Source organism: Malus domestica, chromosome 13 (genome assembly GCF_042453785.1).
Source record: "Malus domestica chromosome 13, GDT2T_hap1".
Taxonomy (NCBI): domain Eukaryota; kingdom Viridiplantae; phylum Streptophyta; class Magnoliopsida; order Rosales; family Rosaceae; genus Malus; species Malus domestica.
The window spans coordinates 33,964,431-33,977,239 of record NC_091673.1 but is presented as its reverse complement, the minus strand read 5'-3'; the positions used below and the strand labels follow the sequence as shown (position 1 = coordinate 33,977,239).

Here is a 12,809-nt window from a genome sequence, read left to right as displayed (position 1 = left end):
AATATCATGCTCAGGATGAAAATCCATAGGAATATACCATGCCAAAGTATCTCAATGAAATGCCATAAGTAATCCAACTAAAATATATCAATGCTAGATATCATATCAGCCGAATCCAACTAAAATACTTGTACGGCTAAGTATATAACTCATAACCAATCTCAATCATATCAAATTCTACACACGAGTCGGAACCACCTAAAGTGGTCTGTACGACTAGACTAGGTCTAAAATAAATATGCTATAATGCTACAATCACTTAAAGGTTGTGCGATAAATCACGGGTCACCTACAAGCCGGAACCACCTAATGTGGTCTGTACAACAAGCCTGTGCACCTAACTTGGATCCAAGGTGAGCATATGGTGGGGGAGGTGAACATCACATGAATGACTGTGCCCTAACTCTGGGCGGGAGCACTAACACCGAGGTGCAGGTTTATAAGCTCTCAATATATCACATCATATCTCGCATAACTGAATTAATCTCATATCTTTAATTCATGAACTTACCTGGCCTTTACCTGTGCGTCCACAACACCAATCATAAACATATGCAGTGCATAAATAAAGTAGGCAGATACTTTGCATGGCATTTCAAAACGTATAATCATTAAATTTTATTTTTTGAGAAAAATCTCAAGTATATATAGGTATATATGAAAAACCAAAAGGCCACTCACTGATATGTCGAAGGGTCGTAGCCCCCGAACCTCGATTGATAGCGCTCGTCCTCCGAATAGGTCTCACCTATATGCGAAATAACTAAATAAACGTTATTTAAAGTACATACATAAAACTAGGAAGTAACTTCTCATACATTGTTAAAATGGGGTATTTTAATATACCACCATGACCTACTCAACCTCAAGAACATCCCCATATTTTTAGAAACATATACCACCATAACTTCTCATACATTGCACGGCCAGACGTGCAGCTCACGCGCAGGCACTTGCCTGGCACACAAACGGATTCCCTAACGGTGTTAGGGAATATTCTGTTAAAAAACCGCATATACCTTTAGAATTACCTGACGGCGTTAGAATATTCCGTCAACTTTGATGGAATATTCTCCTCCTTCTTCCTTGGTTCGTCGGAGTCCGGCGCCGGTGCTGCTACGATCGCCGAAAACTGGAAAAATATTGAAACCTTTATATCTTCTTTATTTCTTAACCAAACTTCATGAAATTTGTCTCAAAATGAAGCTTACAACGAGTAGAACAAACCTTACCAATTTTAAGTTCTAAAATCCACGGAATCTCGCCGGAGAAACCTTGATAATCCGGCCAAAACTGCAACTCGTTGAACTCGAGCCTCTCGACGTCCAAATCACTCAAAAGTTATTCCCCGAGCTTCGTGAAGATGTTTTAAGGCTTCCTATGACCTTAAAACTCGCTGAAAGGTCCACGTTTACGACTGCATGAACAGTGACCCAAATATGAGATTATGGGTTCTCGGGTTTTACAAGCTCTCACGTTCTAAAAATGGTATGGATGTGTTCCTGAGTTCACAAGGAACACAAAGATGGCTTCCAAAACCTTGATCCGTGAAGAAATGATATGGTTTGAAGTTTGTCCGTACAATCGTACGGAAATGGAAAGAAGTTCAAGAGAGGGAGGAGAGAGAAAGATCAACTGGTAAGGGTATGGGTGTGTGAAAGTGTGTGGTCCAATTTTGGTTTACTAACACAACAAAACCACTAACTTTAAGTTCCAAAAACTGAGAAACTAACTAGCTTAGTATAAAACCCAAACTTAAACCACACTACTACACAACGTCTAGGGGTACTTTAGTCATTCCACACCACCGATAAAAATATCTAGGACGGGCTGTCACACTTTGTGTAGTATGATAAGGAAGAAAGGCATACCAACTAACGCAAAAATTCACAGAAATGTGAAGGTCAAGTCAATCTATCCAAAAACTTCAAAAGTAAACTGTGAAAGGAAAACATGCAGTTATTCCAATTTTATTTCAAGATGATTAAATTAAAAGAAAGATCAACTAAAAAAAAACACAAACCAATGTAATTAGATAGATCCTTTAGCAAAAATCAAATCTTGGTAACATCCAAAGGTTCAAAAAACAATTAATCAAATTTGCAGCTATGAGAATGTTCATGAATAAAACCCATTACCAGAAAAAAGCCAGTAAATGAAAAATCAAATGTGCAGATATTAATTCATTTCTGATGCAATCGGAAGATTCGAAACACTGCAGAAAGCAAATAAAATTCAGAAAAAAATTTACAGATACATTTTTAAATTAAAAAGTACCAGAGAGAGGTGGAAAGGAAGTGGAAGAACAAAGATGGAAATTGATATTGGTGGATGGAGGAGATATAAGGTTCAATGTTTACCCCCAAATCATTTATAAAAAATTAAGAAAAAAGAAAAAGATATACATACTGCTCATGCTCCTCCTTTTTAAACTCTTTGAGAGTTAGCTTGCTGAAATCAACAGTTTTCAATCAAGATCAACAATCAATTAAGGTTTTCTTCAAGCGATTATCTCACGAAATTTTCAAATTTGAAAGTGTAGCATTACCGAGAGAAATAGGTTTTACTGTAAAAGAAATCTCTATTTGGTAGGCCCTCTCTAAATCCAGTTCCTTATAGCCTGCAAATGAGTTGTGAGATAATTTTAGTGAAAATTGGAAAGATTATGTAGTATGCTCGGCAGAGAAGGAAATCAGTGCATGTATAACAAAGTTCAAACCAACCACATATTATGCATGTATTTAGTTCACAAAAGAAATCAGTACTAATATTGTATACGAAAGATATAAAACTATGTACTTGCCCTCTATCAGATAAAGGCACTCAAAATCAAAAGATGATGGTGAATTGGTGAAGCAGATGCTAAGATTATCAATTGGATTAGCTTTTGTTCTACAATTGGTGATGCTGATGCTAAGATGGCTTTGGAAAACAAAGTGATTGGAGTCATACCCAAATCAAGAGAAGCAAGTTGGCAAAATTTATCATACATTAGAGGCATACCTTTCTGAAGTGTGGAATCAGAGTCGGCATTAAACTAGTAGTACCCTGAAATTAACAATAAAAAAAATATATCAAAACAAAGTCGGCATTAAACAGAGATGCAGGATATAAAAAAATATCATGTACAAAGAGGACATATTCATTCATCTCATGCTTCTAAAACCACACAACGAACTCCTGAAAACCAAACTTAGCCGCCTTCCGATTACTCATCTCTAAATATTGGTGGTGAGCAATTGGTTAGTGTTGAACCTCCCATCAAACACTAATTAAAAAAAATCCAAAAATTGCTCTTCATAAGGGAGAATAATAAAAAAATAACTCATGTTTTTTTCCTTTTACTTTTGCTTCTCTTTTCTTCACCGACCTCCTCCTCTGCTTGTTCGTCTTCGAGTTTCAGTCTTGCTGTCTCAATCTACAAAACCCAAAATTGACTACAGTAAACACAAAACCCACCAAGAAATTACCTCCATAAAAAATGCCACAAAAAAAATACACATTAAGCTCCACATTCAATCATCAACCCAAAAACTTGAAATCCCTCGAGAACTCGAACAAACCCCCCCAAAAACCAAGGAAAATACAAAAAATCTTTAAGACAGTATCATATAAAAAGAAAATGGTTACCAGATTGTCTTTGAGTGAGTGCGTGTTTTGCCTGAGTGCAATCTTTGAGAGAGCAAGAGTGATGGAATCTACTAAGGACACATAAGGAAAGATAGAAAATAAAAAGTGTGAAGATGATGGGACCAAATAAAAAAACTACAATTGGAAAAAATCTTGAATCAAAAGTTGAAATCAAAAGCTAAATGGTAAGGAAAGTTGGGGTTAGGGATTTGCACAAAATGGAAAACTGACTTAAATATGGTGATCAGAAAAGAGAAGGGAAGATGAGCAACAGCCAGGAGATTGGGCTCCTGAAAGTGGGTGTCCGAGATCAAAGGTGTGAAGAGGATGGGCTCCAAGACGACGTCCAGAAATCTGGTTTCAAAATTGGGATCTTTTCGATTATTCATCTGTATATGGCGGTGGTATGTGGGCAGTTATTGTTGAACCTTCAACTGAACTCAGATCGTGGGAATCATTAAACTACTCTCTGGTTTCATCGTGGGAATCGTTAAACTGTTCTCTGGTTTCGATCGTGGGAAGTTGGAGTAGAACTGATAACTAAACTGGCAACTGTCTTCCTTTTCACTTTCCATTAGGTTCCAAATTCTGTAGTTAATGTTATTACCTCTTTATCCTTCTTTTGGTATTAAATCCTTGATTTACGCAGTCATTAAGTAAGGGTATTTTAGGGGTTATCCAATGCTTCACCAAACTAATCTTCTGCCTTTATATATCTAGATAAAACGTGTCAAGATATTAGCAAGAAAACAAAATGAAAAAACGTAAAAGAGACAGACACAAATGATAGAAAACCGCCAAAAAAATTCCGGTGATCTCCCCGCGGCGCCTACATTCATGATTCATTCATTCGACAGCAGCTTCCGTTTCCCTGCTCATCTCAAAATCTGTCGTAACTTTACTCAAACACTTTATCAAACCCCAAATCTCTCTCTCTCTCTCTCTCTCTCTAAAAACACATGATCGCCGCCAATTCTCCGCTCAATTCCGCAATCCCCGTCCTCCGCACCGCCGACCCGACCCGAAAGCACTGCTCTTTCGAGCCCCTGTGCTCCAGCAACCACCTAAGTTTTAGCTCCTCCGAGCGTGGGTTGTTTATCACTCGGACCCGGATGGACTTGCTCCGCCGATTTGTCACCGGAGGATGCGTCCGTGACCCCGATCACCAGGGGATAAAGGTGGAGATCGATAGCGGCGGCAAAGATGTATTTGCCGCCGACCCCAAGGGCAGTGGCGTGCCGGAACATCTAGTCATAATGGTCAATGGAATCATCGGCAGGTACCTCTTCTTCCCAATTTTTCAATAAATGCATGTGTAGAATTATAGTGTAACATTATGTGATAATATTGAGCTGCCATATATAGTAGAGAAGTGGATTTGTGGTAAATCTAATGGCAAGATGATTTATTTATGTTATTGACTAGGCTAGACCGATACAGAAACTTGGGTTCGTATTGTGCTCAACTCACAAAAGAGATACGCCAAAATCGAACAAAATATTGAGCTTGTTAAAATCAATCTCAACTTTGTATAGGCAGTTCAAGTTTCATCAGGTTGAGATCACTTGACTTTGACTTGAGTGACGGATAATTCAATTGAGCTTGACTTGTAAGAATCGTTGTTTTCTCGTGTCCAAACCAAGCCAAGATGAGCTCAGGATTGTCTCGTCCTATATACAAAGGAAACCAAGCTCAACCTCGGAAAGCAATGCTCAACCCGAGCTTGACTCCAGCATAATTCAGTCAAGCCATGCCTAATCATCCCAATACTTAGCTTGATTTAGATCATTTACACCCCTCTGCATTGCCTCTTTGGGAATCTCATTGGTTTAACATAAGTAGAGCCTTGCATAAAAACAAACACTACATAAAACGGTGTAGCGCTCAAACCTGCCCTCAAAGAGGATGTACAGATGAACAAGAGTTGAATCGCATCCCTTAAATAATTTTTGTGCCCGTACTTTGTGTGCCTATCTGTGGTTTCAAATAGTTATTCTTCCTATGTTTGAGCTTTTGACAGACTTCTCTTCAAATATCAGTCTCTATTTAATTGAAGATATTCTCATTTTAAGGCCTCGCTTGGTGTCTAGAACTTGATTGGAATGGATAACCCACAGTATTGAAGGTATGTTTGAAGGAAGAAATGAATGAATTGTGTCCAACTTGAATGTAGGTGGATTACTTATTAAGAAAACTTCTCCATTCCAATCATTAACCAAAATGGTAGGATTAGGAGGGATAAGTTTTCTTCATGTCTAATGCCCTCAAAATGAAAAATCATTAACCTCTACCTTCAATATACCTTGAATATAGTGAGTTATCTATTCCAATTCAATCCTAGTGACCAAACGAGGCCTAAATTCTTATTTTTGTCTTTCCCTGACTAATATTTTCTGTCATTTTGTAAACCTTTTTTTTTTTGCATGTCATGTGAAATTCTTTTTCCATGATTTCAGTGCTTCAGACTGGAGATACGCCGCAGATCAGTTTGTGAAAAAGCTTCCTGATAAAGTAATTGTGCACCGTGAGTGCTTCTTTTCACTTGTGATTTTTTCTTACAAGTGCGCCGAAGAGTCTTATTCACTAAGTAACTAAGTATCTTAGTATATTTCCAATTTGTAAAATTTATTTAATTGGGGAGGATCTGTTAGTGATTAAAACTTGTAAATATGCAAGCTCCTCCTTGTTTGCTGCAAATTTACTTTAGGAATCATATTATTTCCAAAATACATGATCTGTCTGACTTAGAATTTTCCCAGCAGGTAGTGAATGTAACTCTTCAAGACTGACATTTGACGGTGTTGACTTGATGGGTGAGAGGCTAGCTGAAGAGGTATTTGGTAATGGCATATTAGTCCGCATATTTTAGCATAGCATGTCTTGGTTTATGATACTAAAGTGGGCATTTTTTGAACCATAATAAAATGCTTATGGTACTCACCAGTGTATAAGAGAACTGCAAAGATAAATCTCAATATTATAAAGTTATTTATTTCAAACTTTGGGCAAATCTTAAATTCCAGAGCTAAAAGCAATGCAGGTATTAGCTGTTGTCAGAAGGAGGTCTGAGGTGCGGAAAATATCTTTTGTGGCTCATTCCTTAGGGGGGTTGGTTGCAAGGTATGCCGTCGGAAGGCTGTATGAACCTTTTCCAAAATCAGAACCCTCAGGTCAAAATGGTAATTGCTTAATTGAAGGGCATACAAATAAGTTGACACAATCCATTGACCAGCCTCACCATGGTACAATTGCTGGACTGGAAGCAATGAACTTTATAACGGTTGCAACACCACATCTTGGTTCAAGGGGAAATAAACAGGTAGGAAATGCTTATTTTCTTCATATTTGCTATGGATAAACAAAATTGAGCAATTTACACGCACATATGATGACTATATAGAATGCAGTGATGAAAAGTAGCTGCGAATTGAAGAATTCCTTTTATTACTTTCATTCTACATTAGAGAATCTTGTAAGAAAATATGGGAGGAATCTTGTGAACGTGAATTTTTTAACTTTGTTTCCGCAGCTCCCATTTCTCTGTGGTCTTCCTTTTCTCGAGAGAAGAGCTTCTCAAACTGCACACTTTATTGTTGGGAGATCTGGGAAGCATCTCTTCCTAACAGACGATGATGATGGCAGACCTCCTCTTCTTCTTCGAATGGTTAATGACTGTGATGACCTAAAATTCATGTTAGTATTAGTATGTCCATAATTCTCCATGATTTCCCAAAAGATTGAATTATAATAATTTTGTAGATGGTAATATATCTTTTTCTTGCCTGTGCAGATCGGCTTTGCGTGCATTTAAGCGCCGTGTAGCATATGCTAATGCAAATTATGATCGTATCCTTTTTCCTGTTTATTTTGCTATCAAAATTTGATTATATGGTATATTTGTGTATTTTCACTTTGGAACCAGTTGAAACTTGTTTATGTTGACTTAGTTTCAAGATATGGTTGGATGGAGAACATCATCAATCCGGCGTCAAGATGAACTTCCAAAGGTAAGTCTTCTTGTTTTCTCTTCAATTGCCTATTCAGGGTGTGCCTATCTGTTATGGTTCCAAACTCACTCCATTTTTTTTTTCTGTTTTTTTGCCTTCCAATTCTTATTTGCAGTCCAATCTACTTGTAACCGATGAGAGATATCCACATATCGTATATATCAAGCGAGAAACTTTTGATGATATTCATATGAAAGCTTCTTCATCTGCTCATGACGTAAAAATAGACTTGGAAGGTTTGTCAAACTTATCTTCTGAGTTGTGCGTAACTATTGGAAAAAAAATTACGACCTGAGCTTTGGCCCAAATGGTGATGAGGGATGAGTGGGGACTAGTTCAATCCTAAGTTTATTTCTTTCCACCAATGTTATAAGGACATACGTTTTCAATTTGTGTGGACTCGGTGCTTTAAAAGTTGATCTTGTTAGCAATTGGTGTGTTATGTAAATACTCTTCATGTTATGTCAGCAGTCAGCACATATAGATACTTCTTGAACATTCCGTAAATGTGTTGGACACACTATCTATATGCATCATAGTTGGTGATCTGCAGATCATTTATTATGTGTGTTCTGTTACGATTACAACCAAAAAAACATACTGGCTACTTTTATGGATTGGAGAGAGAAAGGTGTTGGAAAGTAATAGTGTGGGTTGGCGGTTATTTGGATAAGGGAAAAAGAGGAGTGGTCGTCAGGGGAAGCACAGAGTATTGTTTCTTATTATATGTATTCATCACCGAATACATATTAATTTTCCTTTCCAGCATGCATTTTATGGCTGTTACAAGTATTTTCTCTGTGTCCCTTATTATTGACCTCGTGATCTTGTTTCTTATTATGATTTTCATATATTCAAAGTTTACTTTCAGTTTTAAATAGCGTTTGTCCTTTATTGTGTGTAGAGGAGATGATTAGAGGTCTTACTCAGATACCTTGGGAACGTGTGGATGTCAGCTTTCAAAAAAGTACACAACGATACATTGCTCATAATACTATTCAGGCAAGTTTTGGTTGGCTGCATTAATACTCGTAAAGTTCCCAATTAGATGTACTAGTAACTAGTAACAACATAGTCTCGTAAAGAAGCGTGTTGTGTTCTGTGTTTTCTTTTTCTTACATATATCTACTCCCTCATACATACAGGTGAAGAGCTATTGGTTGAATTCTGATGGTGCGGATGTGGTTTTCCATATCATAGATTCCTTCCTTCTCTAAGGCTTGTAGAAGTTTTTATTTTTTATTTTTTTCTGATTGGCGATTCAACAACGGATTAGACTGCTACTTTATTGTAATTTTTATCATTTATAAAGCTTATCAGGTACATTGCCCACCTTGAAGGTAATGTGATGTATATTTGACGTCAAATGTAAATGCAGAGATGTGTAATTTTTCACTATGTTTTCAAGCCAGTTCCGAATTGTCAGCTCCTACGTGAACGCATGTACAAGGTCTTCTAACGTGAGGCTCTCCACCTTAAGGTCTGTTTGATTACCATTTTGTTTTTAGTTTTCAATTTTTGGGTGCTCGAGATATTAGGAAAGTATATGGGTAAAACAATGGATGAAGAAGAGGGATTGATTTTGTGCAATTTCTTCTACATCCCTCATTTCTCCCATGTATTTCCCTCAACCTCTAACACAAAAAATGAAAAACTCAGAGCGAAAATGCTTATCAAATGAACCCTTCAGACAACAGAGACAATTCCTGAAAGTCAGAAAATCACAGCGTGTTGGATAAGAAACTAGAGTAGATGCTCTAGGAGAAGTTGGAATTTTGTACGGTTGGCATATAAATCTTGGGATTTAGGAGATGTTTACAACTAAGATTTTAAGGGAGTTGGAAAGCGTAGCTGTATGTGGAAGAAAACGTAGACATTGGTGTTATATAATTGCAAATTTAGAATCCACCCGAATATGTGATAAAGACCGCATTGCGCCATTTACCCGCCTCCACCGCCACGGCCGCAATTGTCTGCCCACAACCACCCTAGGTTGCACTTTTATGAACACTCCAACTTTCAGGGGTATGCGGTGCCAAACGTGGAACAGAGTTGCACGAATTAGAGATCGCACGAATTCTGTTCCACGCGAATTAGATTCGTGCAACTCTGTCCCAAACTAGTACAATCGATTGCGTTTGAAAGTTTCAGAAACATGTCCTTGCTTGGATACGAAATCTTTCTCTGGAGAAAGAAATAAATATGCTTTCGGGAAAATTAATATTTATATCCTTTCAAATACAGTACAAATGGAGAATCACAGACACTGTGATCCTTTGTCATCTTTGATAACTTATTTTGTATCAAAAGTGAATGGGAAATTGTTAAAATTAAATACACAATTACATTTGAATTTTGAAGCATGCAAGAAACGTTCCTCTTCTTTCTTTTCTGCTTGTAAGGAGAAAGCTTTGCAAAAGAATCAGGTTTTTCTACTCTAGATTTACATCTTCCTTTACGATCCCTCAGGAACTTCGTCTTGAACGAAAAAACAGAAGCTCGTCAAGACGATGAATAACCGCGGTAGTCTTTGATTGTTCTGGAATTCGTCTCCTCAGAGCTGCATATAATTATCGAAAATACAACTAGTCAGCCAGCTGCAGCAATCTATGGTATACCGTTATCTTGACACATTGCAGAATAGTTTCGGATTACCGTTCTTTTTCTTCGATACTTTCTCTATCGGTGTTGACAGCCTCAGATTCTTGCTTCGGTGATGAAGCAGCGGCTTTGTCTGTCAGCTGACTTGATAAACTTTTACAGAACTGAGATCATTTTCAACAGAATATTGTCTCAGTAAGTAAACATTTTTTATCATAAGTGCATATTTAGCTAATGGATATGGTGATCATACTTCTTTGTACAGTCTAAGCTCCCCTGCAGATCTTGATATTTCAACGACACAATTCGTGGGAGCAACTTCAATCACCTGCCATTTTCGCCTGGATGGTCAGAGATCGAACTTAAAATCCTCTATTCACGACTCATTCAAATGTATGGCAATTTCTTACCTCTGCTGATATGTCAATGTATGATCTACAGCATCTAGTCATAATCTGTTTTGCATGCATTTTCATCTGATGAAAAAAAAAAAAAAATTCACCATGAGTTGGCAGGAAAGAACTTTGATAAGTGGATAAAGAAGCAATCGAATATGATTTTCGTGTACCCTGAAGTTGTTTGTTCTTGCTACTGAAAGGCTCGCATCCGTTGCAGCAGCTTCTATTTTCTTCATGGTTTCAGTAATGGTATGCTTGGATCCAATCCTTGTTTTATGCTTGTTCTCATCCTAAATTAAGAGCACGGTTTAGCATTATTACTTGTTATAAGCGAGAAAAAAAAAAACAGTAGGATTATAAATATTTTAGGATATCTTTTCCTTCATTGTGAACTTGCCTGTTCCTCGAAAAGACCTGACAGATCGAGATCATTTGACATGGCTATCAATTGGAATGCATTTATAAAACTTGAGGATTTTGGAATTTTTGTCTCCGCCACATTCTCCTGCATGGAACAAATAACAATTGTGCAAAATCAGATATGTATGTGCAGTGAAGGTGAGATTCTAGCATTTTTCTCTGCGTTACAATCATGCGGAGCTTTTACCTCAATTGAATCAAATGCGGCATTAACATCATCAAGGTAGATTTTTTCGTCACTATCATTTCCATATGTGGGCACATAATCTTGTTGAAACCATTCATTTTCGATAATCTCTGGTATTGTTATCCGCTGCATTGATAAAAGGAACATATATATGAGGCCGTGTAATGAATCCCAACACGCTATCGCAAAATGCTTAAGAGCGTGGAATTTAAGCATCAGAGCTATACCGTTCTAGGATTTGGATCAAGTATTCTGGAGATGAGCTTCTTCTGGTCTTGTGTAAACCACTGCGGAAATGTGTATTCTGCTCTGGATATCTTTTTGTATAAGCTCATCAGGCTAGATTCATCAAATGGTAGATGACCAGCTAATAATTCGAAAAGAATCACTCCAGAAGACCAAACATCTGCAGCTGCTCCATCGTACACCTTACTCAGGATCAGCTGTTCACGAATATTGAAATCGTCAAACCATCTGATGAAATGAAACTCAGGGTATGATTTTTGTATGTATCGATAACCTGCATACCTCGGGAGCTACATAACTTGGAGAGCCACATTTTGTTGACAAAAGGTCACCAGGCTGTCGATCATCAAAGTTTCGCGCAAGCACCAACACAAATCGTCAGCTTTCAACAGTAAAATTAAAATAACTGAACAACGGCTCGAGAACATAAGGATTTATGTTGCTACCTTACGCAGTGCGCTGAGTCCAAAATCGGACATCTTCAGCGTTCCATTACTGGCTAGAAGCAAGTTTTCAGGCTGCATATGACACCATAGTCAGTTGAGGAAGCTCCAATTGTGAAAAAAAAAGTTGTAAATTTAGGTTTTACTCACCTTTAGATCTCTGTGATAGACACCTCTGTTGTGACAGTAGTCCATTGCATCAATCAATTGCTGAAACAGCTTTCTTGCCTCCCCTTCACTAAATCTTTTGGCATACAACTTTTAAAGAGTTTGAAACAAAATTAGCTAAACTTGTTCACTTCAATCAAAAGCAACCCGAATCACCAGATTTAAAATCGGACACGAAAAGTAAACTAACTCACCATCTTGTCTGCGAGTTGACCTCCAGATACATGTTCCATAACTATGTAAATTTTTGTCTTTGTTCCTATGACCTGTAAGTGAAAATTTTGAGAAACAAATTAATTGAAGAAAAAATTGATGCAAAATATATACAACCGATAATCTTTTAAGGCGTAAAGATACATACCTCGTGAATGCGAACAATGTTGGAGTGGTTGAGAAGCTTCATTGTTCTAATTTCTCTCTGGACCTGTAATTTTGGGCAACAATTTGTTCTGTTTTTATTTAATTTCTCCAAAACAATAAATCAAAAAGAAGAAAAACTGAAAGGTTTGGAAACATGCCTGATTCTTGAGATTGGTTTGCATGACCATATGCTTATCCAGGATCTTGATTGCAACATACTTGCCATTGGTGCTGTCGAGTGCCAGCTTCACCTTGGCGAAAGTACCTTCTCCAATCGTTCGCCCGAGCTGGTACTTCCCTACGTTGCTGGCAAATCCCATGTTTCTGAAGCGAATTCTCAGAGAAACCG

The 12,809-nt window shown here is 37.6% G+C and overlaps 2 protein-coding genes and 1 long non-coding RNA gene across 3 annotated transcripts; 1 reads left to right on the top strand and 2 right to left on the bottom strand.

The window, feature by feature from the left end:
* Window positions 1-2,156: 2,156 nt before the first annotated feature.
* On the bottom strand, window positions 2,157-3,438 carry LOC139190328 (uncharacterized). Its single transcript, XR_011574476.1, has 2 exons — window positions 2,549-3,438; window positions 2,157-2,451 (listed from the first exon to the last, which is right to left on the bottom strand). It is a non-coding gene; the product is annotated as an uncharacterized lncRNA (long non-coding RNA).
* A 928-nt stretch (window positions 3,439-4,366) lies between these two features.
* LOC103404102 (uncharacterized) lies at window positions 4,367-9,035 on the top strand. The gene is made up of 10 exons (XM_008342959.4): window positions 4,367-4,909; window positions 6,087-6,154; window positions 6,393-6,463; window positions 6,671-6,949; window positions 7,160-7,323; window positions 7,421-7,476; window positions 7,585-7,637; window positions 7,753-7,873; window positions 8,542-8,639; window positions 8,783-9,035. Exons 1-10 carry the CDS (start codon window positions 4,590-4,592, stop codon window positions 8,852-8,854), a joined length of 1,302 nt encoding a protein of 433 aa, XP_008341181.1. The 5' UTR covers window positions 4,367-4,589; the 3' UTR covers window positions 8,855-9,035.
* Window positions 9,036-10,139: 1,104 nt separating this feature from the next.
* Window positions 10,140-12,780, bottom strand: LOC103404104 (CBL-interacting serine/threonine-protein kinase 21). Its single transcript, NM_001328737.1, is given in 14 exon segments — window positions 10,140-10,197; window positions 10,293-10,402; window positions 10,492-10,566; window positions 10,649-10,714; window positions 10,807-10,926; window positions 11,034-11,141; window positions 11,244-11,369; window positions 11,471-11,686; window positions 11,772-11,825; window positions 11,936-12,007; window positions 12,083-12,190; window positions 12,295-12,366; window positions 12,462-12,524; window positions 12,619-12,780. Coding segments are annotated over 14 exon segments (1,410 nt in total).
* Window positions 12,781-12,809: the final 29 nt, after the last annotated feature.